Below are 23,259 nucleotides of genomic sequence, written 5' to 3'. Positions count from 1 at the left end.
ATAGGAAGAAGAAAAACTGCAGCATCACGAAGCTTAGTACCGGGAATAATACATGCATTGATGGGAATAAGGAGATCGCTGACCATTTCAATAGCTACTTCTGTTCAGTTTTCTCAAAAGACACCTTACAAAATAATACTATAGAGGGATATAGCATTGCTTCCAGCTGATGGATTCAGCTCCAGTGATCTTAGAAGCCGATGTCTTAGAAGAAATTGAACGATTAAAGATAAATAAGGCAATGGGTCCAGACACGGCCGCCGATAGACGGGTACTATGGGGAGCGCCGTACCGGGCCCCGGCAAATTGGGGCCCGCACTCAGCGGCTCCTTGCACATGCCCAGTCTGTACCCTCCCTCTTTTGCCGGCTGCCTGCCTTTACCAGCAGCAGCAGAGAGAAAGAGAGAGGTAGATATCGGGCGCGTTACCGGGTGGTGGAGGCGGTGTGGGGCCAGACGCTGGGTGCTGGGGACGCGGGGGGAGGGCGAAGGGGTGGGCATGGCTGCTGCTTCTCAGCTGCAGAGCCGAATGGGGGCGGAGTCCGGCGCTGGGGCCATGCGGGACCGCTTATCCAGGCGGGCGTGGACCGGCAAGCCGCCTTCCGCTCTCTCTCTTTCTCTCTCTGTTGCTGGCGTGGTGTATGAGAGAGAAAGAGAGAGAGCGGAAGGCGGCTTGCCGGTCCACGCCCGCCTGGATAAACGGTCCCGCATGGCCCCAGCGCCGGACTCCGCCCCCATTCGGCTCTGCTCTCTCTCTTTCTCTCTCTGTTGCTGGCGTGGTGTATGAGAGAGAAAGAGAGAGAGCGGAGGGCGACGAAGAGCTTGCTGAACACTTCGCCCCTCCGCCCGCCCGCCCACGAAGACGGGCTGCCAGCGGACTTCAGTGAACTTTCCGCCATCTGGCGTTGGCCTGCGCCAACCTTCTTCGCGCCTCTCTGCGAAGGAGGCGGACCTGCTTTGCTTGTCATCCGGCTTCACCTTGGCCTCCACCCATTTGTCTCGCTCGCTTCCAGCGCGTTTCTCTTGCTCCCTCTTTGGGGCGAGGCGTTTCCATCTTTTCCTCAAAACTCCCCCCCTTCTCCATTTTCACACACACACACATGGCCCCACACCGCCTCCACCACCCGGTAACGCGCCCGATCTCTACCTCTCTCTTTCTCTCTCTGCTGCTGGTGTGGTGCATGAGAGAGAAAGAGAGAGAGAGATAGAAAGGGGGAGAGAGAAAGAGGGAGAGATAGAGAAGGAGAGAAAGAGAGAGATACAAAGAGAGTGAGTGAGAGAAGGAGAGATAAGAGAGAAAGAAAGAGGGGCAGAGAGAAAGAAAGAGGGACAGAGAGAAAGAAAGAAGAACAGAGAGAAAGAAAGAGAGGGACAGAGAAAGGGAGAGAGAGAAAGAGGGAGAGATAGAAAGAGAGTGAGTGAGAGAAAGAGAAGAGAGAGAGAGAAATAGAGAGGGGGGAGAGAAAGAGGTAAAGATAGAGAGGGAGAGAGAAAGGAAGAAGAGAGATAGAAAGGGAGGGAGAGAGAGAAAGGAGGAGACAGAGAGAGGGAGAGAGAAAGAAAGAGGGAGAGATAGAGAGTGAGTGAAAGAGAGAAGAGAGAGAAAGAAAAAGAAAGAGAGGACAGAGAAAGAGAGAGAGAGAATTAGAAAGACAGAAGGACAGAGAGAAAGGGAGAGAGAGAGAAAGAGGAAGAATAAATATTAAATATTGTATTTGTTCCCATTTTGTTTTTTACTTTAAATAAGGTATGTGCAGTGTGCATAGGGATTTGTTCACACGTTTTTTTAATAGTCCGGCCCTCCAACAGTCTGAGGGACAGTGAACTGGCCCCCTGTGTAAAAAGTTTGGGGACCCCTGATCTACACTGTTCAAAAAAATAAAGGAAACACTTAAACAACACAATATAACTCCAAGTAAATCAAACTTCTGTGAAATCAAACTGTCCACTTAGGAAGCAATGCTGATTGACAACTTGGAGTTTATATTGTGTTGTTTAAGTGTTCCCTTCACTTTTTTTTGAGCAGTGTACTTTGAAATTAACTTGGATACCACGGGCTTGTTCAGACCTGCGTTCACCGATGGGCATAAAAACTAGATCGAAAAGGATATTGAGATGTGAAGCAATATGAAATTGTATTTGGTTTTTTTTTTAACAGCTCCTATTTTAATATCACTGATAACTACACAACCCCCTGGATAATTAGAATAGAATAACAGTGGGAAGGCACCTTGGAGGTCTTCTAATCCAACCCCCTGCTTAGACAGGAATCCTACACTACTTCAGACAGATGATTTTTTTTATAAAAAAGTAGTTATTATGTAAACATTAAAATAAGATAGTACATCTTTTTACAATATACTTATTTGTTTGTTTAAATTTTGTATTTGCATTTTATAAGACAAGCAACAAAACAACACACCATAACAAACACCACCCCCGTCCCTTTTGAACTGTTATCCTCACAGTTCCTTCTTTATACTGTATAGTTATATGGCCTGTAACATCAGCGGTTATTATATGATTATTCTATAGTTCCAGTAAAACTAAGGTCAAGTTGTTGCTACCATAATCTTATGAATAAAGTTAATTCTGGGAACATCGGGTTTTATTTACAGCTATTTTCAGATGATTATCTAACATCTTCTTAAAAACTTTAAAAAAGTAGTTTTAAAATGGCGGGGGGGCCCCCAGACACTTAGGTTGTATGGGGCCCCAAAATTCCTGATGGCGGCCCTGGGTCCAGATGGCATCCACCCAGAGTTCTTAAAGAACTCAGATCTGTCATTGCTACCCCCCTGACTGATTTGTTTAACCAATCCCTGTTAACAGGAGATGTTCCTGATGATTGGAGAATGGCCAGTGTTGTGCCTATCCACAAGAAGGGCAGTAGAGAAGAAGCTGGTAATTACAGGCCAGTTAGCTTGACATCAGTTATAGTTAAAATGATGGAGACTCTACTCAAAAAGAGGATAAATCAGTACCTAAAAAACAATAACTTATTGGACCCAAATCAGCATGGCTTTACTGAAGGCAAATCATGTCAGACTAATCTCATTGATTTCTTTGACTATGTCACAAAGGTGTTGGATCAAGGTGGTGCCGTGGATATTGCCTATCTGGACTTCAGCAAAGCCTTTGATACGGTTCTACATAAAGAGCTGATAGATAAATTAGTGAAGATTGGACTTAATCCCTGGATAGTTCAGTGGATTTCAAGCTGGCTGAAGCGTAGACATCAGAGAGTTATTGTTAATGGCGAGTATTCTGAGCAGAGACAGGTTACAAGTGGTGTGCCACAAGGGTCTGTTCTGGGTCCTATTCTTTTTAATATGTTTGTGAGTGACATACGGGAAGGTTTGGTAGGGAAGGTTTGCCTATTTGCCGATGACTCTAAAGTGTGCAATAGGGTTGATATTCCTGGAGGATGATATTCCTGTAATATGGTAAATGATTTAGCTTTACTAGATAAATGGTCAAAGCAATGGAAACTGCAGTTTAATGTTTCCAAATGTAAAATAATGCACTTGGGGAAAAGGAATCCTCAATCTGAGTAGTATTGCATTGGCAGTTCTGTGTTAGCAAAAACTTCAGAAGAGAAGGATTTAGGAGTAGTGATTTCTGACAGTCTCAAAATGGGTGAGCAGTGTGGTCAGGCAGTAGGAAAAGCAAGTAGGATGCTTGGCTGCATAGCTAGAGGTATAACAAGCAGGAAGAGGGAGATTGTGATCCCCTTATATAGAGCGCTGGTGAGACCACATTTGGAATACTGTGTTCAGTTCTGGAGACCTCACCTACAAAAAGATATTGACAAAATTGAACGGGTCCAAAGACGGGCTACAAGAATGGTGGAAGGTCTTAAGCATAAAACGTATCAGGAAAGACTTAATGAACTCAATCTGAATAATCTGGAGGACAGAAGGAAAAGGGGGGACGTGATCGAAACATTTAAATATGTTAAAGAGTTAAATAAGGTTCAGGAGGGAAGTGTTTTTAATAGGAAAGTGAACACAAGAACAAGGGGACACAATCTGAAGTTAGTTGCGGGAAAGATCAAAAGCAACGTGAGGAAATATTATTTCACTGAAAGAGTAGTAGATCCTTGGAACAAACTTCCAGTAGACGTGGTTGGTAAATCCACAGTAACTGAATTTAAACATGCCTGGGATAAACATATATCCATCCTAAGATAAAACACAGGAAATAGTATAAGGGCAGACTAGATGGACCATGAGGTCTTTTTCTGCCGTCAGTCTTCTATGTTTCTATGTAACATGGCATGTATGTATATGAAGTGTTATACCTCATGATTCTTGACCAATGTATATTTTCTTTTATGCACACTGAGAGCATACGCACCAAAGGCAAATTCCTTGTGTGTCCAATCACACTTGGCCAATAAAGAATTCTATTCTATATTCTATTAGAGACCTGTATGCAACGAATTTTCATTTTAACACATGCCGATTAGTGTACAGTACATCCAAAGTGACAATAAAGTGATTCTAAGTACCATCACCGTTAGTAAGGAGTAAAGGGAGAAATAATTTTCAAAGCCCAAAGTAGCATTTAATAAAATATTTTGAGGCTCCACATCATGGCTCCATTTCATCGAAAGATAGATCTACCTGTCTGAATCCCTGGCTTGCCACTCAGTGTTTTAGAGCTGTGTGGATCTCAACTCCAGTTGCCAGGTTTAAAAAACACAACAACAGAGTTTCACAGAAATAAAGAGGTCCGGGGAAAGAAAAATAGGTGGAAGGCAGGAATAGGAAACTTTGGTTCGCAATGGGAAAAGGATCACCTGGGCGCACGAGGTTTGAAACCGCCGCAGCAGACCATCGTCTTCCTCCAACCCACCGAAGACCAGCTCCTCCAAGCCACGCTCCGAGGCCGGCCTTTCCGCCAGAAGCGCCAAGTGATGAGCTCGGCGAACTTCCTCTTCAGAAACACCGGCCGCTTCAAGCCGATCCTTTCCCAGCCGATGTCTTTTTCGAGTTGGCATCTTGCCGGAACGAACGCCAGCTTTCGCCGCCATGCTTTGCTCTTCTTCGGGAAACGCGAACCGGACGTGAAGGAACCACTTCCCTTTTGCAGAAACCGGAAGCTATTTCGGGGGGGGGGCATTAGTTGCACTATACGGAGATAAGCAAAGTTGGCTCTTCTGTGACTTGTGGACTTCAACTCCCAGAATTCCTAAGCCAATCATAGTAGCTCAGGAATTCTGGGAGTTGAAGTCCCCATGTCATAGAAGAGCTAACTTTGCCTACCCTTGCCCTGGACATGCAAACAGCGCTTGTCGATGGGGTGCTGTTATTTCGGAGTGTTTTTGATGAACCTGAACTGAGGAGTTGGACAACTCTCACACATTCGGCTTCTTCCTTCCCGCCGTTCCTACTCAAACGTTCAAAATTAGTCTCGGAAGTGTGTGGTGGTGCACATCTCTTCACGCTTCCGAATGAATGTCTATTTGAGGCACCGTCTCACGTGACGCCCCCTTTTTTTCAATTTCGACTCCCCCATTTTTTGTTTTTGTTCCTCCCTTAAAAGATTCAAAGGGCTGTGCCATTGCTTCTGAGGTTGTGCGGGGGGGAGAGGGAGGCCAGTAAACAAATCAATTTTCCTGAAAAAACGGGATAAACGCCTCTTTTCTTCTGACGTTGCGACAGCCCCGTGAGACCGCCCATTTCCAGCTGTCCAACGGCCGTTCCTCGCCCCCCCCCCCGCGGTTTAACGGTTTCCGAACTCCCCCCTCCCCGCGGCTCTGCTCTTCTCACCCACTTCCGCATCGCAGAGGAAGCCGCCGTTGCCGTCCTGCGAAGGGAAGGCCGACCCCCCAAAACAAAGCGGGGCAGCCAATGAGGGCTCGCCGTGGCGGGGGGCCGCTCTGCGCAAGCGCGCAGCCTTGGTTTATGCTAATGTTGTTGATATTCTGGAGCTTCCGAGCGGGCTGCCTTTTCTCTGGGACTGCCACCGCCGCTGCCCGGGTTACCCCTGGCAGGAGTGGGAAGGCTGAGCGCGGTCGCCTTCCTCCACCCTGGCCCTGCCCCTCGGAAAGGGGAGGGGGCTGAGCCGAGGGGGCGGGCGGGGGGTGGAGAGCGGGGACGGACGGAGGCATCCCCTGCCCATGAGGGCCTGATGGAAAACACAAAGGATCTGGTGAGTGAGCTCCCCCGCAAAGCCCCCGGCCGAGGCGGGCAGCGCGGCGGAGGTCCGGCCGTTGGGAGGAGAGGGCGAGCCGACGGGCTTCTCGGCCACTCGCCCCGTCTGGGGCCCCGAGACTGACAAGGCAGCGGCTCTTCCCACCAAACGCCCCCCCCCGTCCCCTCGGACCCAAGAGTGGAGGAAGCGGAGAAGGAACTCAAGTCAGCCTTCTTTTCCCCCAGGCTGGCTGGCTGGAGGTTTCCTAACTCCCCCAGCTCCCCCAACCAAGCCTGGGCAAAGAAGTCTCTTTTATTCCCCGCCAGGTTTCCTTCCTTGCTTTCCCTTGCCTGCTTTCTCACGCGCGGGTTCGGCTCGTAATGAACCTTGTGGCGGGGCAGCCTCCCCCCCTCCCCAAAGCCTGTTTTTCCGGGTTTGCACAACGTTGAACCGCCCGGAGAAGCAGACTTGGGGGTGGAGGAGGGAGTGGGCAGGTGACGAAAAAACCCCCCAAACCAGCCCTTGTGGTTAAGTTGTTTACGCCGTGTGAATGCCGCCAGGAGGTTGGAAACTTGGAAGGTGTCTCTCCCCCCCGGCCCCCACCCCACCATCTCGTGTGCTGAACGGAGCAGTTCCTTTCTTTGGGAGAGGATATATAGCTGCCTAGGAGCAGCACGTTTTATGGTCCAGGAAAAAGTGGTCCGAAGAAAGGAGGAAGTGGGTGGAGGGGGAGGTCCTAAGGAAGGGTGTGTGCGTGCGTGTATATGTGTGTCTGTGTGGATAGATAGATAGATAGATAGATAGATAGATAGATAGATAGATAGATAGAAATAATGTTTGTTTGGATTTCTATGCTGCCCTTCTCCACACATTTTGCTGATAATGGACTTCAACTCCCAGAATTCCTGAGTCAATCATGCTAGCTCAGGAATTCTGGGAGTTGAAGTCCACATGTCATTAAAGAGCCAACTTTGCCTACCTCTGGCTTAGCAGATGAGAGCAAAATAGTTTGAAATAGATCTATACTAGTCTTCCTTCCTTTTCATTATCAGCAAAGTGTGTGGAGGACAGCATAGAAACAAATTTAAAAAATTTATTTTTACCTACCTATATACCTATTTACACACACACAGAAACCCCCACCCCACCCACATATACAGTTGTACCTCTATTTAAGAACTTAATTCGTTCTGTGACCAGGTTCTTAAGTAGAAAAGTTTGTAAATAGAAGCAATTTTTCCTATAGCAATCAATGTAAAAGCAAATAATGCGAGCAAACCCATTAGGAAAGAAATAAAAGCTCAGAATTTGGGTGGGAGGAGGAAGAAGAAGAAGAGGAGGAGGACAGTCGCTGCTGAAGTAAGAAAGTGAGGATAGGGGAATCAAAAAAATCCAAAATTTTAAGGCTTAAAGAAAAAAGGGACTCTGAGGCGGCGAGGAGGAGCACGCGCCTCCCATACACCTGGCGCGAGGCAGCCTCCCATACACTACTCCAGAAAGAGAAACCCAGGGGGAATGGCAAGAAATTGGCCAGGCCTTTGTGCCGTTCTCAAATTTCCTGCAAAATTTTTCTGGGCTCGGGTTCTTAAGTAGAAAATGGTTCTTAAGTAGAGGCAAAAAAATCTTGAACACCCAGTTCTTATCTAGAAAAGTTCTTAAGGAGAGGCGTTCTTAAGTAGAGGTACCACTGTATATATATAATTGATTTGTGTGAATTCACCCTGGTATCCCCAAACATGGGAGGAAGCAACCTGGCTTTCTTTTTGCCTTTTTAAAGGGTATGTCTAGCTGATGAGACCATAGCAAGGTCGAAATAGATCTATACTAAGCTCCCTTCCTTTTCACTTATCAGCAAAAATGTGTGTGTGTGTGTGTGTGTGTGTGTGTGTGTAGGTTGTGAGTTCGGGTTCTTTCTTGTAATATTTTGAGTGTCTTTGCGATTTTGAGTGTCTTTTGGCGAAAAAAGCCAAACTCACAACAATCTACATATACCCATGAAAATCTACAAAAACAAATATACACACACACTTATACATACTTGGATACATATATACGCTGTTTGGCCATATGTAACATTTGCAGCAAACAGTTTGGAGGGTAATGTACACAATGTTAGACAAATAACAGCTGGTTTGCATTTTGCCTGTGTTTTGGGTTATCTGTGGTTTGGGAAAACCGAAAGTGATACCCAGAGAATGCAATTTTTTTTAAAAAAATGGGGTTGGTTATAAACTAATTTGAATGTCGCAATTTGTGGATAGTAATAGTCTCCATAATATGGCTCTTTTAGAAAACTAATAATTTATGAGGACGGATTCAGTTTTTTAAAAAAGCTTTTTAACCAAATGAATGACAAAGGCCTAGATTTATCTACAACTAAATTAAAATGACCCAAATGTACATCACTTTTTAAAATAAAAATATGGGACATTAGAAGGAAATGATCAAATAAATATATGTTGTATGTTGGCCGTATGCTGCTTTCATTATGTATTAAATTTGGACCTTTTTGAGAGCAAAATGGTTTTATTCCTGAATTTTATTTGCTAGTTTCAATTCAATGCTGAATTTAGTCTATGGCTGTGCATAAAATACTTTGATATACTATTCATTAAATAAGTTATAATATGTCAAAACAGATTTCCCTAAGATATGTAGAAAAGGGCAGCTACATAAAAGTATAATTTCCTTTACCTGGATCAGTGTAGCCTTGGTTTTGTTGACATTAAATTACATTTGCTTCTCACTTTCTTCAGGAGTTTGCTTTTTCATTAACTGCTCAGTATAAGCTTGTTTACCACTTAAATGTGTAAACTGTTCAGTAATGCCTTTTCTTATTCAAAATAATTCAAGAGTTTATAAGCATAACCATTTCTCTTTCAAAGACTCAACACAGATTACTAGCATGATTCTGATTTTTTCACAGTACAGTATTTCAAAATATTTCAGAAGGAGGAATTTTATCTTGGAAATTCTTCCTCATTAAGAAATTAGTAGGAAAGTAACTTTTGTTTATCAACATTTTCCTATTATAAATACCCCAAGGATACTTATCAGCTGATTAATATAAATTGTTATGAACAAAATATTCATTTTACAGTTAGCTCCATAGATGTTTGCGATGGATTTAGATTTTTTAAAAGATGGAGTTGTAAAAAAGTTGACTATAGGTCATAGTGAAAGTCTTTGATGGTGGTTATCTAAATACAGTGCAATGCTAAGTCAAGGTCTTTTATGCATAGTTTGTTTATCAAGATCATTTTAAGCCAAAACAAAGTATGTTTCTTGTTTTAGAGAGTGGATTTAGTTAGAATGTGCTACGTAGCAATTAGGTTGTGTCTTTATTCTGATCTAAAGCACAGCTTTGATGATAAAGTTGTATATCTGTAAAAGTGCATAGTTCAAACAATCTGTTACACTAATAAATCAACATGCAAATGAAGACCAGTGAGAATTACAACTATTGCATTGTTATAATAAATATTAGTTATGATACAAGACAAACTATGATTATTTTTCTCTTTAAGAAATAGGCATTATATGGTGAATGATGTATTCCATATTTTGATAGGGACAGAACTTGCCCCTGTAGAATGGAAATTCTTACTCACGGCTCTGTCTACTTAAAACAGCCCAAATTTAGACTCTTAGCTTAGGATTGGCCGTGGAAGATTTTTTTATACCATCAAAGGGAAATTTAAAAACAAATGCTAGTCCTGCAATATAAAATAAATTCTGTCCCTCAGTTGATAAGGCTATGAATGAAGAGCAAATCTGTTATTTCATCTCCTGCCTCACAACTCAGTTTATAACTCAGTTTATGAATTTTTTTTCTGCTTTATTACTATGGAGAAAATAGAATAAAGAATATGTTTGTTTATTAAAATATTTATTAAATTTTATCTTATTGAAATTAGTAACAGGATAATATTCTCTGTCAAGCTGATTTTTATCTTTTATTCAGAAGATTTATAAGATATTATTCTGTTGCCATTCATGTTAAGTGATCAATTATTTAGTTCAAGACGTTTGAGCAGTATTAGGAATTATTTTCTTGTTTTAGGTGCCCTCCCCCCATTTATGGCTATTTAAAAAGAGAACAATCTACCCATTTTTTTCCATATTTCCAAGTGACCTGAAAGAGTGTTATTGAATATAAGGCAGGAGGAAACATGAAATTGTTACAATCTTTCCCATTAGCAATATTTCCCCCCCAATTTTATGCAGTGCAGTACAGTATTCTTATCAAATGGTCACTTTCAAAAGATACCACTGAGGGACTGCAGGGGGAGCAGTTGTATGGAATAGGGCAAGAACCTAGTGTGTCCCAAAGGTGTTCAGTATTTACATGTAACAATTGGAGTGATGTATTTTATAGTGAAGGATTTCTGTTGCAGCTGTTCTATTTCTATTGCATCTATTTCAGGAGCAAACTCTAATTCATTAAAGCTTGTATAATTTTGGCATCTAAAAGGGTTAGTGTATTCAAATTGAATTTAGACAGAGGTGTATAAAAAAAGAAATTTTCTTAGTTTTGTGAAAAACTGGTCTTCCTGGTCCAATTTCCTTATCTGTAAAACAATTTCATTCAGTGCTTCACTAATGGAATTTTTTACTATGCCTCTGTTAACCTTTCAAAGTTCCCATCAAATTAGATCAAATGTGAATATGATATAAAGAAGTACAAAAGCAATTTCATTTTATCTGTTGATATACCATTCCTTCAGTGGTGGATATTACTGGATGCAACTCTAAATATCCTTTTATTTCTATACTTAAGATATTGTTTTGCCCTGTTTTGTTATATGAAATGTCTGGAATAAATGTTCCTTTAGAAGTCTTTCTGAATAATTTTAGTGATGCAAAGAAGCCACGTTCATGCAGGTTTTTAAGTTTTATGATACTTGCATGTTTCATTCTGTCAGTTGCCATGGCGATGTTTCTATGGCAAATTGTCAACTTTATGAGAGTAATTTAAACTCTCTGAAAGAGAAACATTTCAGAAGCTGGTGATTTAGTGATTAGCAGAATTAGAATTCTAGAGATTGTGAAGAATATAAATGCTAAGGTTTGGGGGAGTTGGTCTTTCTCAATTTCTAGTGGAAATAGAGAATTTTGTTTGAAAAACCATCTGGAAAATAGTGGAAAAGAAGGCCTTAGGCACAGTTTTAGTGAGGTTGTAGCTTGTAGGGTTTTGTCATATGACTCCCAGTGTGACTGCTTTTCTGACCTGGAGGAAAGGAATTAATTGAAACCTTTTAAAGTAAGAGGCAGAATGACTGACAGAGGTAGCCCTCCTCCTTCAAGATTATTACTGAGATTTCATTTCTAAGACATAATTAATATATGTATTAGCATTCTAAGCTGTAGAAAAAGCAAAGAAAAATTCTGAAGAAGACAATTTATCTTCCTTATCCTAAAAAGCGAATTAGATCATTTAATTCTTGATCAGCCATAACAGTAGCTATAAAATCCAGTAAACTAGTCATGACATAGATTCTATTAAAATATCATTAAAGATCACCTGCCATATTTTCAGAACCCTAAATATGTAACAACAAGAATCAAAAACTCTTGAATTGTATAGGTTTTGTATTGGGAGTTAAATGAAAGGGAATCCATGAATATCAGGAAAAAATTACATCGCTCTTCCAATTTTCAGGACCTTATTTTCTCTCACAGCCACATTATAGAGTTTACCTAATTTGATTCATTAGCCTGTCTGATATTTTGGAGAGGAGATGATTGGAGAAGCTATAACATGGAGCTAGGAGCAGAGAAGTTGGCTTTCCGTGTAGTATCAGCATTTTATATACTTTTATTTATAACAAAGTCCTTTGTTACTCTCTTTTGAGATAGAAATACATGTATAGAAACATAGAAGATTGACAGCAGAAAAAGACCTCATGGTCCATCTAGTCTGCCCTTATACTATTTTATCTTAGGATGGATATATGTTTATCCCAGACATGTTTAAATTCAGTTACTGTGGATTTACCAATCATGTCTGCTGCAAGTTTGTTCCAAGCATCTATTGCTCTTTCAGTAAAATAATATTTTCTCACGTTGCTTCTGATCTTTCCCCCAACTAACTTCAGATTGTGCTGTCTTGTTCTTGTGTTCACTTTCCTATTGAAAACACTTCACCCCTGAACTTTATTTAACCCTTTATTATATTTAAATGTTTTGATTATGTCTCCCCTTTCCTTTCTGTCCTCCATCTGCAGTAGAAGAAAGGATATCAATAATATCAGTAATTTTCCATGTTCGGAATAATTTCCTTGAGTTAAAGCTCATACACAGAATGTGTTTTAACCACATTGTAAATTATTTTCCTCTATAACTTTTGAAACATTTTATTTGCTCTTCTAACTCTTTGTGAGGGAAATGTGTAGCTTTTGGGTATTGCTAAAATGTAATTCCTATTCCTAAACTGTAATTCTAAATGCCAATAAGCCCAGTGATGAAGGATGGAAACTATAGCTGAACAACATTTGCAGTGTCACAAGTTTCTCCAGTCTGTATAATGACTTACTTCAACAATTGAGATTGTGTGTGTGTGTATGTCTGTATATATATAGTGCCATTAAAAAGAGGAAGTTGCATATGTGCTTAATATTACCTTGCTAAATTGTTGCAATACTTTGTTCACATCTTTTTATACAGATGCCTCAATAGTTTCTGTTTTTTTCATTTTAGACTGAACATCCTTCAAGGTCAGAAAGGAAAAGACGTGATTCATTCGGGATGTTCGATGGCTATGATAGCTGCAGTGAGGATACAAGTAGTAGCTCCAGTTCGGATGAAAGTGAAGAGGAGGTTCCTCCCTTACCTTCCAATCTCCCAATAATCAAGAACAATGGGCAGATTTACACTTATCCAGATGGCAAATCTGGCATGGGTGAGTGCAAATACAATAGATTTTTCAATGGTGTGTTCACTCAAGCAGATTATCAACAGCACTAATTTACATCCATTCTTCTTATTTGAATCAGAAACTAAAGATTGTGTCTTACAAATAAAGGATAAAGTTGTTAATGCTGGAATGTTTCTTGTTAGCATTAAATTACTATCAAAATATTTGTAGTAATATACATGAACTACTAAATGTACACACAATTATTTTTATGCAATATTTAGGCTATTAGTATAATAGTAATAATAACAGCAGCAACAACAACAACAGAGTTGGAAGGGACTTTGGAGGTCTTCTAGTCCAACTCCCTAATGTAAGAGCGTCCACAACTTCTGGAGGCCAGGTGTTCTGCTGATTAATTGTTCTAACTGTCAGGAAATTTCTCCTTAGTTCTAAGTTACTTCTCTCTTTAAATTTAGTTTCAACCCATTGCTTCTTGTTCTACCCTCAGATGCTTTGGAGAATACTTTGACTTCCTCTTCTTTGTGGCAACCCCTGAGATATTGGAAAACTGCTATCAAGTCTCCCCTAATCCTTCTTTTCATTAAACTAAACATATCCAATTCCTGCAACCATTCTTCATGTGTTTTAGCCTCCAGTCCCCTAATCATTTTTTGTTGCTCTTCTGTTCTCAAGTTTCAACAGCCTTTTTATATGGTGGCAACCAAACTGAATGCTGTATTATTTATTTATTTATTGGATTTCTATGCCGCCCCTCTCTGAAGACTATTCCAAGTGTGGCATTATCAAGGCATTATAAAGTGGTATTAATGATTAAAGTGATCTTGATTCTCTCCCTCTGTTAATGCAGCCTAGAACTGTGTTGGCTTTTTTTGGCAGTCATTACTGTTGAGCAAGGTACCACTGTACCTGTGCATTTTGTTTTTCTTGCCTAAATGTAGAACTTTACTTTTTTTACTATTGAATTTCATTTTGTTTGATAGCGCCCGATGTTCAATCTATCAAGATTGTTCTGTATCTTGAGCCTATCTTCTGGAGAATTGGCTATTCCTGCCAGTTTGGTGTCATCTGCAAATTTTATGAGTTCCCCATCTATCCCCTTGTCCAAATCATTGAGGAAGATGTTGAAGAGTACTAGGCCTAAAACAGAACCTTGGAGTATTCTACTACATACTTTCCTCCATGTAGATGCAGTTCCATTGATCACTATACGTTGGGTGTGGTTGGTTAGCCAGTTTTGAATCCATCTGGTGGTGTTGCTGCCCATCCCACATTTTTTCTATTTTATCTAGTAGTAGGCTATGGTCTACTTTGTCAAATGCCTTATTGAAGTCCAAGTAAATTATATCGACAGCATTCCTCCGGTCCACTAATTTTGTCACTTTGTCAAAGAATGCAATAAGATTAGTCTAGCATGATCTGTTTTTGACAAACCCATGTTGACTTTTGGTTATTACTTTGTTTGCTTCTAGGTGTTTGTTGATTTGTTGCTTGATTATCTTTTCCAAAATCTTCCCTGGTATTGAGGTCAGGCTGATAGGTCTGTAGTTTCCTGGATCTGTTTTTTCCCCCTTTTTTGAAGAGGGGAACTACATCAGCTCTTTTCCAGTCCTCTGGCAGTTTCCTAGTGTTCCAGGATCTTTGAAAGATATAATTCAGTGGTTCTGAGATCTCGTCTGCCAGTTCCTCCAGAACCTTTGGGGTGTAATCTATCTGGTTCTGTGATTTGAATTCTTCTAAGGTGGACCAGTGTTCACTTACCATTTTCTTCCCTATGTTAACTTGTGTTCCTAATACGTTTTTTGTGATGCTGTTTTTGATAGGTTGGACTGGTTTTTCCCTTTGCGTAAAGACAGGTGCAAAAAGTTCTGCTTTCTCCCTGTTGCTTGTCACTTTCTTGCCACTTTCTTCCTGCAATGGACCAATTGTTTCCTTGACTTTTTTCTAATTTTTAAAATGTTGGAAAAAGGTTTTTTTGTTACTTTTTACTTTTGTTGCAAGCCTTTGTTCATTGTGAGCCTTAGCTTTCCTCACTTCATCTTTACAGACTTGGACTATTTTCTGGTATTCTGCCTTAGTTATTTCCCCTTCTTTCCACTTCTTTCCACTTTTTATACTTGTCCTTTTTGTCTTTCAATTTGTCAGAGTTATTTATGCAGTCATGCTGGTTTCTTCTGAGAACTACTATTTTTCTTCTTCATTGGTACTGTGCTTTTCACTTTCCAAAATTCCCCAAGCTTCTTGAGTTGTTTTCCCCTTGAGGATTCTCATCCATGGAATCTTTCCCAAGTTCTCTCTAAGTTTATTGAAATTAGTTCTCTTAATCCTGATATATTATTGTTTTATTTGGACATGGGAAGATGGATTCAAGTTGAAAATGTTGAAAATGTTAATAGAAGTCATAGTAGTTTTTATGACGAAATTCAGTACCATAAATGTTTTTTTAAAATTTTCACCAAGCTCAGTCTAGATTTTACTTTCATTTGTGAATGAATATATACAAATATACTAAGCTGATGGCGAGATTGGCTGGCTTTGATCTATGTTTGGAAAAAATGAAAACACCTTAAAATGTGTGGGATGGGGTAACCAACCTTTTATACAACAAAGCATAATTTCATGGCAGAGTAAATGTTCTATTATTTTATATTCAAGTGTCCTAGCTAAATATTACTTCTGGCTTTATGAAATAAAGTTCTGTATAATGCCTAGCAAATTTAATTTTAAACATTATGGTTTACTTCCCATAGATCATTATGGAAAAGGCTGTTTAAAAATTGTGTATTTTGCTGCTTTAACAAGGACATAAATGCCAAAAATGAGACAGTTACTAATAGATATTCACAAAACGCGCTGTGTATACTGTTGGTTAGATGAGATGGACAGCCACACAAACTGAATAGTACAGTATTTGTTTAATCAGTGCTATATGTTGTTTCACTGCTTAAACTACTGTAGTTTTTGCAATACATTCAGTAAAATGATATATTGTAAGCATTGTAAGCATGACAGGCAAATTACAAAATTGCTTACATTGTAAGAAATAACATCTGAAAAATTCAAAAATATCTGAATGTTTGAAAATATTTATCGGCAAATAATTGTCTAGGCTTGAGTGGAAATATAACTATCTGAGTTTAAAGTCTACAAGGAAAGTAGTAAAAGTCAAGAAAGATTAATCTGACATCTGCAAGATTAATAATACATAAATACACAAATTAATGCTTAATACAATTCTTGAAGGAGAGGGTATGTTTATGTGCATGATATAGTACTACTATCTATATGATCTGCAGAGTGAACTTACATTTAATCACACTATATTTTTTCTCATTAGCTACCTGTGAAATGTGCGGGATGGTTGGTGTCAGAGATGCCTTTTACTCCAAGACCAAGCGTTTCTGCAGTGTTTCCTGCTCAAGAAGCTACTCATCGAACTCTAAGAAGGCCAGCATTCTGGCCAGACTTCAGGTAACGGTACAGTCACAAATTTTATTACCTTTAATATATAAAGTGCTATAAGATATATTGCAATTCGGATTAAGATATAACAACAATGGATTTTAATTGTAACAGAAATATTTAAAAAATTGGAAAAAAAATAGTCCAAAGGTCTGAATCAAGCATGGTTTCCAGCTGTAGACCTCAAAAGACCTCCTGTAAAAATCAAATGGAAGGTGAAGTAAGGTGCATCTTACTTCATCCCTAAGAACTGAATTCAATTGTACGCAGTGATTCTGAGCATTCTAAGACAGCTGCAGAGATAGATTCCTGGAGGGGTTGCTGAATCCTTCTTTATAGCGCACAATTTAATTTAATTTATTAGATTTGTATGCCGCCCCTCTCCGGAGACTCGGAGCGGCTCACAACAATAACAACAATGTAAACAAATCTAATACATTAAAAAAAAATGATTTAGCCATCACTGCACCCTGTCAAAAACATACGATAAGCTTAGTTGTTTCTTTATATAAAGTTTACATAACTCTCAGTAGGTTTTATAATAGAACTTCGTAAAAAACATTAATATAGAATTTAAGTGTGTGTGTGTGATATTTTTGCTGATAAGTAAAAAAGAAGGGAGATATTATATATTATATATATTATATATAGTCTCCATTGCTTTTCAGTTTTACTAATTTTGTCTGTGGTGCCCTTGATGTAAGGGAGGAGGGTGGTACCATTGTCCTGTTCTTGATCTTGATTTTTGGGGAGTGTCTCTTTTTTGATTAGGTTTGTGATTGTTTTCCTTTCGAATCCATTAGAAATTAATACATCTTTGAGTTTGTTCAATTCAGTTTTTAAGTGCTCATGGTCAGACAAAATTAGTAAAATTCTGCACAAACATAACATCAAAACTTCATTTTCCACTAACCAAAAAATATCTAATATCCTAAGGAGCCCAAAAGATAAAATCCAATTGGAATACCAAGGAATCTATGAAATTCCTTGCAAAACATGTGCAGCCACATACATTGGACAAACCAATCGAAGAGTAAGTGCACGCATTGCAGAACATAAAAATGCAATTAAAAAAGAAGAAAAGACTTCCTCCCTTGTCCAGCACATTAAAAAAACAGGGCACGAAATTGACTTTGAAAAAACTAAATTACTTTCCAAAACAGAAAATGTATATAGAAGAATTACTTTAGAAGCCATAGAGATTGAGAAAAAACCCCTTTGCATGAATAAAAGGGATGACACGTCCCACCTACCAGAGATTTGGAAACCAGCCTTAAACAAAAAAAACACTTCATAAAAATCACCATGTCAATCCTTCTAATAATTATGATTCCACCAACCAATCAGATCACTAAAACATAATCACCCAATCTATTTGCTACATTCAAACCAAATCTCCACCCCCACACTATATACTAGGAAGAAATGACAGTTGCAAACATTCCATTTTTACAACAGCACGAAGCTTGAAACTTCAGCCTGATGATGGTGAATGTGATTTCACTGAAACGTCGCATAGACATGCAAAATATTACACAGGGCAAAACCCGAACTCAGAACAATCTACACACATATATATCGCTTAGGCCCTCATCACCTCCTGTCTTGATTATTGCAATGCGCTCTACATGGGGCTACCCTTGAAAAGTGTTTGGAGACTCCAAATGGTCCAGAATGCAGCCACGTGAGTTGTCATGGGTGTACAGAGTATAACACCTATACTCTGTGAGCTGTACTGGCTCCCTATTAGTCTCCAGGCACAATTCAAGGTGTTGGTTATCACCTATAAAGCCGTATATGGCTCAGGGCCAGATTATTTACGGACCATTTCCTGCCGCATATTTCCCAGAGACCAGAGTTGGCCTCCCCCAGGTCCCGTCAGCTAAACAATGCAGGTTGGCAGGACCATGGGGGAGGGCCTTCTCTGTTGCTGCCCTGACTTTCTGGAATCAACTCCCCCCCTGAGGTCCATAAGGCCCCCACCCTGCTGGCTTTTCGTAAGGCCACGAAGACCTGGCTCTGCCGGCAGGCTGGAGGCCCTAAATCAACCACTAGTTTGTCCATACATATGAATTGGCACAAATGACCAGTACGTGTGTTGTTGAACTGTTTTTTAAGTTTTAATTAGGATTTTGGTAATTGACTTCTTTTTATTGTTATTGTTATTGTAATTTTATATTGTTGTGAGCTGCCCTGAGTCCTTCAGGATTGGGCGGCATAGAAGTCAAATAAATAAATAAAAGGATATAGCAATAGCACTTAGACTTATATACCGCTTCACAGTGCTTTACAGCCCTCTCTAAGTGGTTTACAGTGTGAGCATATCTCCCCCAACAATCTGGCTTCTCATTTTACCCACCTCAAAAGGATGGAAGTCTGAGTCAACCTTGAGCCTACTGAGATTTGAACTGATGAACTACAGCCAGCAGTCAGCAGAAGCAGCTTATAGTACTGCACTCTAACCACTGGGCCACCAAGACTCAAAATGAACATAGAAGTTATTTATGATCCTGAGCATTGTGTTAAAATAAAACAGTATTTTAATTTAGTTACCTCCCTTCAAAATATGTCCTGAATAAATGTAGCTAGTTTAGATCTAAATTCCTCATTTATCTAATGCTATACTGGAATTTATTTAGCCCCTTGTGGCAGAGTTTCAATGTTGCATCCAAATGTATGTCATGCTGTTGCATAAACAATGAATCTAAACGTAGGGAACATATACATTTAGTTATATGAAAGAGAACAAATATGTTCTGTTTGCCTATCTGCATGCTTATAAAAATAAATCCCAATAAATTCAATTAGACTTACTCCTAAATAAGTATGCGTAGTATTGAAGGTTAACCTTTTCATTTTACATTTAGCAGCAAACTTGTGTGATTAATTTCTGCAAGTTTTCTTACATATCCTCTTCTGATAAATATTGCATTTGTATTACAATGATTGCAATAAATATGATATGCATATCAGTGGATTCATTCAATGTATGTGTGACTCAGCTTGGAGGAGTCTTAATTGCTAGCTCAATGTCTGCTCCTTGGCAGAGTGAATAAGAAAATTGCTTTACTGTTCAGTTATCCTAATATCTTTTATGGATTTCAATAGAAAGTAATGAGAATGTCTATGTTGAGATTGTCATTAAACAGCACAACTAAGTTTAACAGCATTATAGTATAGTACTCTAGGAAGAAGAATGTAAAATGATTTTGACTGTCATAGGCCTATTGCATGTGCTGCTTTAAAATATTCTCATACAGATAATTCCAATAGTATTTTCAACTATAATTATTATTTATTTATTCATTTATTTGTCAAGCATGTATAAGGTAGTAGGTATTGGTATAAACATAAACATTAGCAAAGTAGGTACAGGTAAATTAGGCAGTGAGACAGGGAGAGTAGGCACAATGGTGTGCTTATCAGGAAAGTTCATTTTTGTTCTCATCTGAATCGTTATTCTGGATGGAACTGATACTAATTAATCATGCAGCTAGATCAGAAGGAAGTCAACATGACAATTGAAGACTTTAATATGGGAAAAGAATATCAGTCAACCATCTCACAGCTATACACCAATGACCTGATCTCTCTCCATCCCATAAATTTGTTGATAGCATCTCTTGATTCTCCCCCTTTTCACTGGGTTTGTTGCACCCAGGACAACTGGTACATGAAAATAGTACCACTGACTGAAATTGCAGGAATAATTAGTACATTATATTCAAGAAGCAAAGTGGCATTTTGTAGCATGTGAAAAATCTCCTGTATTTTCTCTAAATGATATTCCCATTTTTGGCATGGCAGAATTCTTATTTGTTACATTTTTTAAAAAAATGCAAATCCAATAAATAAATAAATAAATAAATAAATATCAAAATAGCAGTTGCTAGATTTTTTTGCAGATGGTTTGGAAAGGCAAATTGAATCATCCTGAAACTATGGGATACTGTTTAAGTAATTTATGTCTAATGTAAATGTTTTTCTCACAAATTTTTGTCATAAATTTTCATTGCTATAAATGGATAACAAATAAAATTGGAAAACAAAAGTGTCTGCTTTATTCAGTAGAATCACTGCTTCAAAAATTGTGTTGTGTTTTTGAAAAGAACCTTATTTAGCTCTTGTTGTTTCAGGGAAAACCTCCGACTAAGAAGGCTAAAGTGTTACAAAAACAACCTTTAGTTGCTAAATTAGCTGCATACGCTCAATACCAAGCTACGGTACAGAACCAGTCAAAGACTAAAACAGGTAACATTGTTATTAATCATCATAAAGTAACAATTATGAGTAAACTTTTCCCAATTTTGTAATGGAGGGAATAACCTTCTAAAAATGTTTAGATTAAAAATATATAATATATTCCAGGAAATTGAAGGAAACGTCGTAAAATTCCTTATCTGAGCCTTTGCTAAAATATCCAGCAGAAAATATCCTTGGTAATTGAGTTCTTAGGCTTTATTATTGGCCTTTTAGCTATGCCAAGAGTAGGGAAAGCATTTCCACCAAATAGATTGGGAGAAGAACTTACAGAAGTGTATCTGTCCTGATCTAATATCTATCCTATATATCTTGCAATATGTCTCTATTCCTCAGGACACTATGAGTTTTCAGACAAATTTTGAAGAATTTCCCCTCAAATTCTTTACTTTTTCTAACATAGTAATTCTCATTCTAGCATCTGTTCCAGTGGAAGGTTTCAGTTGGGGCAACTATATCAATAGCAATAGTTTCACAGCAGCTCCTGTGAATTGTTTTAAACATGTAAGTATATTGTTTTTAATCTACCATTATTTTCATTAAGGAATAATGAAAAAGATAACAACACACAGTTCAAGCGTTCTTTTTAAACTATATCTTAGATATGTACAGAATTAAAACTCATGATGTTAATTATACAAGAAATGTGAACTTTCCCCTAGCTCAAGTTGATAGTCTAAATTAAATTGCAACCCAAACTTCCTTAATCATCTAAATTGCAATCTTCAAATTCAAATAAGTGCTCAGTTTATGTAGTGGCTATCATAATTTCTGTGACAATTTTTTGAAGACATTTTAGAGATGGTGCTTAAAATGCCGTTCACTTGATCCTAGGTAGATTTGGTGCTGAGTTTCCTTCAGTAAATTTTTTGTAGTCTCCTTATGTACAAAACAGAGCTTTACATTTTTCCTCAGAAGCAGGTGGAGTTTAGAACAAGCATGTTTTTCAGGTTGATTTTGCAAGAAGGAACAAGTTACAGTAAGTTACTCTCTCATTAGTAAGGTGTGTTTATATAATAGACTGCATAATTTTCAAGTAGTTATTTTCCATTAACGGGGATTTAGAATAAACTTGTTTTGGTAAATACTTGGCTGATCCATCCAGTAAAGTTGTTTTTGGAATTAATCTAAGTGGTTCCTTTAAAAATGTAATGGCTGGATTTAGAGTTTCTCGTGACAGCAGTACAAGAATGAATGGTTTTGGAAATATCCTATGAAGTGTCTTTGAAGGACTGGACATAGGGCTAGAATAGTAGGGAAGGAGGGAATTAAAGATAGTTGCCTCTGCTGAATTAAAATGAATTTTCGGTTAATGAGAAGCATATTCATCACTGGTGTTCCTTCAGCTTACAGATACTGTATAAGAATTCAGTGTTTCCTTTGCACAGCATACAGGCTTAGTTTGACCAGAAATAAAACAAATCATGCAGGCAGTTTTAAGGTATAGAATGCCACCTGAAAGCACACATGCACATACATTTACGTGAGATATTTTTACCTCCCAACAGTTCATCACCTCATTCTTGTTGTACACTGTGACTATTAGGTGAGAAGTTGTTAACAAGTAACAATAAGTGAAAGTAGATAAAATAACAATACTTGTGATTTAATGCAGTCTCACTCTTTATTAAGAAAGCATGATCAGAACAAGGCAATTAAGGCCATTTTGCCTTGCAATAATTTGTTGATGTGGCCATGTTCTGTCTCCTTGTGTCAATTTGCATTGTCATGCCTATGTCATGAAAATGTAATGCAATCAAAGTAACCAGTGTGGCCTCTGCAACAACAGCATGACTGTCTTTCTGACTAGCTAGCTTTGATTTTCAGCTATAATTCAAATCTGTAAACATTGAAATGGAATTATCCTATGGAATTTGCTTAGCAATAATGTCCATTAAAGAGAGTGAGATATAGAGTAAATATATATATTGTCTGATTATAGCCCTATCAGTTTCAATTTCCTATAGTTTTTTCTGTAACAAACTGTATAGAAGGATCTTGAAAAAGAGTTTTCAGCAGCCATAAAAGTATATCAAGGTGCATTCTAAGGGTAAGAGCCATTAGAACATAGAATTGTAGGGCTGAAATATACGTCAGAGATCTTTTATTCCAGGAGTGTGAAACTGTCGACCAGATGCGTCATGTACAGGCTACTCCTGTACAGGTACTATACATTACCATTGTGTAAAAACAAACTTTCTATAAAATAGTATGTGATAGGGTAGATTGCAAGTTATTAGCAGCCAGCAAACTAAGATACATCCAAAAGCATTCAGGAAGCAAAATTTTTGTTGTCCAGTATAAAGAAATCAGAGCTGCAAAGCTGAGCTAACTTGCAGTTAGCACTTTTTAGGAAAGTGCAACCTTGGAAAATCATCCAAAGGACAGGGGCCACCACCAAAGGCATAGCTCCTGGATCCCAGAAAATAACTTCATTTCAATGAAGGAATCTGGAGGATGCTTTCCCCATTAGAACAGATGGCATGGGTAGGTGCACCAGATATTTATGTTGGCTATATT

The 23,259-nt window shown here is 38.8% G+C and overlaps 2 protein-coding genes across 5 annotated transcripts in view; one reads left to right on the top strand and one right to left on the bottom strand.

The window, feature by feature from the left end:
• UTP18 (UTP18 small subunit processome component) overlaps positions 1-5,784 on the bottom strand; it is a 29,694-nt gene extending 23,910 nt beyond the window's left edge. Inside the window, exon 1 of the mRNA XM_070740040.1 lies at positions 4,804-5,784. Within this exon, the coding sequence (XP_070596141.1) occupies positions 4,804-5,037 (234 nt within the window). The 5' untranslated portion in view covers positions 5,038-5,784. The remainder of the gene's footprint in view (positions 1-4,803) is intronic.
• Positions 5,785-5,888: 104 nt separating this feature from the next.
• The window catches only part of MBTD1 (mbt domain containing 1), a 59,854-nt gene continuing 42,483 nt past the window's right edge, over positions 5,889-23,259 (top strand). For 2 of the 4 annotated variants that reach the window (XM_070740038.1, XM_070740035.1), the window contains exons 1-5: positions 5,912-6,158; positions 12,840-13,041; positions 16,355-16,494; positions 20,616-20,730; positions 21,158-21,243. In XM_070740038.1, the coding sequence (XP_070596139.1) occupies positions 6,138-6,158; positions 12,840-13,041; positions 16,355-16,494; positions 20,616-20,730; positions 21,158-21,243 (564 nt within the window). In that variant the 5' untranslated portion in view covers positions 5,912-6,137. Of the gene's footprint in view, positions 6,159-12,839; positions 13,042-16,354; positions 16,495-20,615; positions 20,731-21,157; positions 21,244-23,259 lie in introns of all 4 variants that reach the window. The other 2 variants (XM_070740039.1, XM_070740036.1) reach the window with 2 other exon arrangements.

The sequence above is a fragment of the Erythrolamprus reginae genome, chromosome 2 (assembly GCF_031021105.1).
Source record: "Erythrolamprus reginae isolate rEryReg1 chromosome 2, rEryReg1.hap1, whole genome shotgun sequence".
Classification (NCBI taxonomy): domain Eukaryota; kingdom Metazoa; phylum Chordata; class Lepidosauria; order Squamata; family Dipsadidae; genus Erythrolamprus; species Erythrolamprus reginae.
The sequence above is the reverse complement of the archived record's forward strand: the minus strand, read 5'-3'. Positions and strand labels throughout refer to the sequence as shown.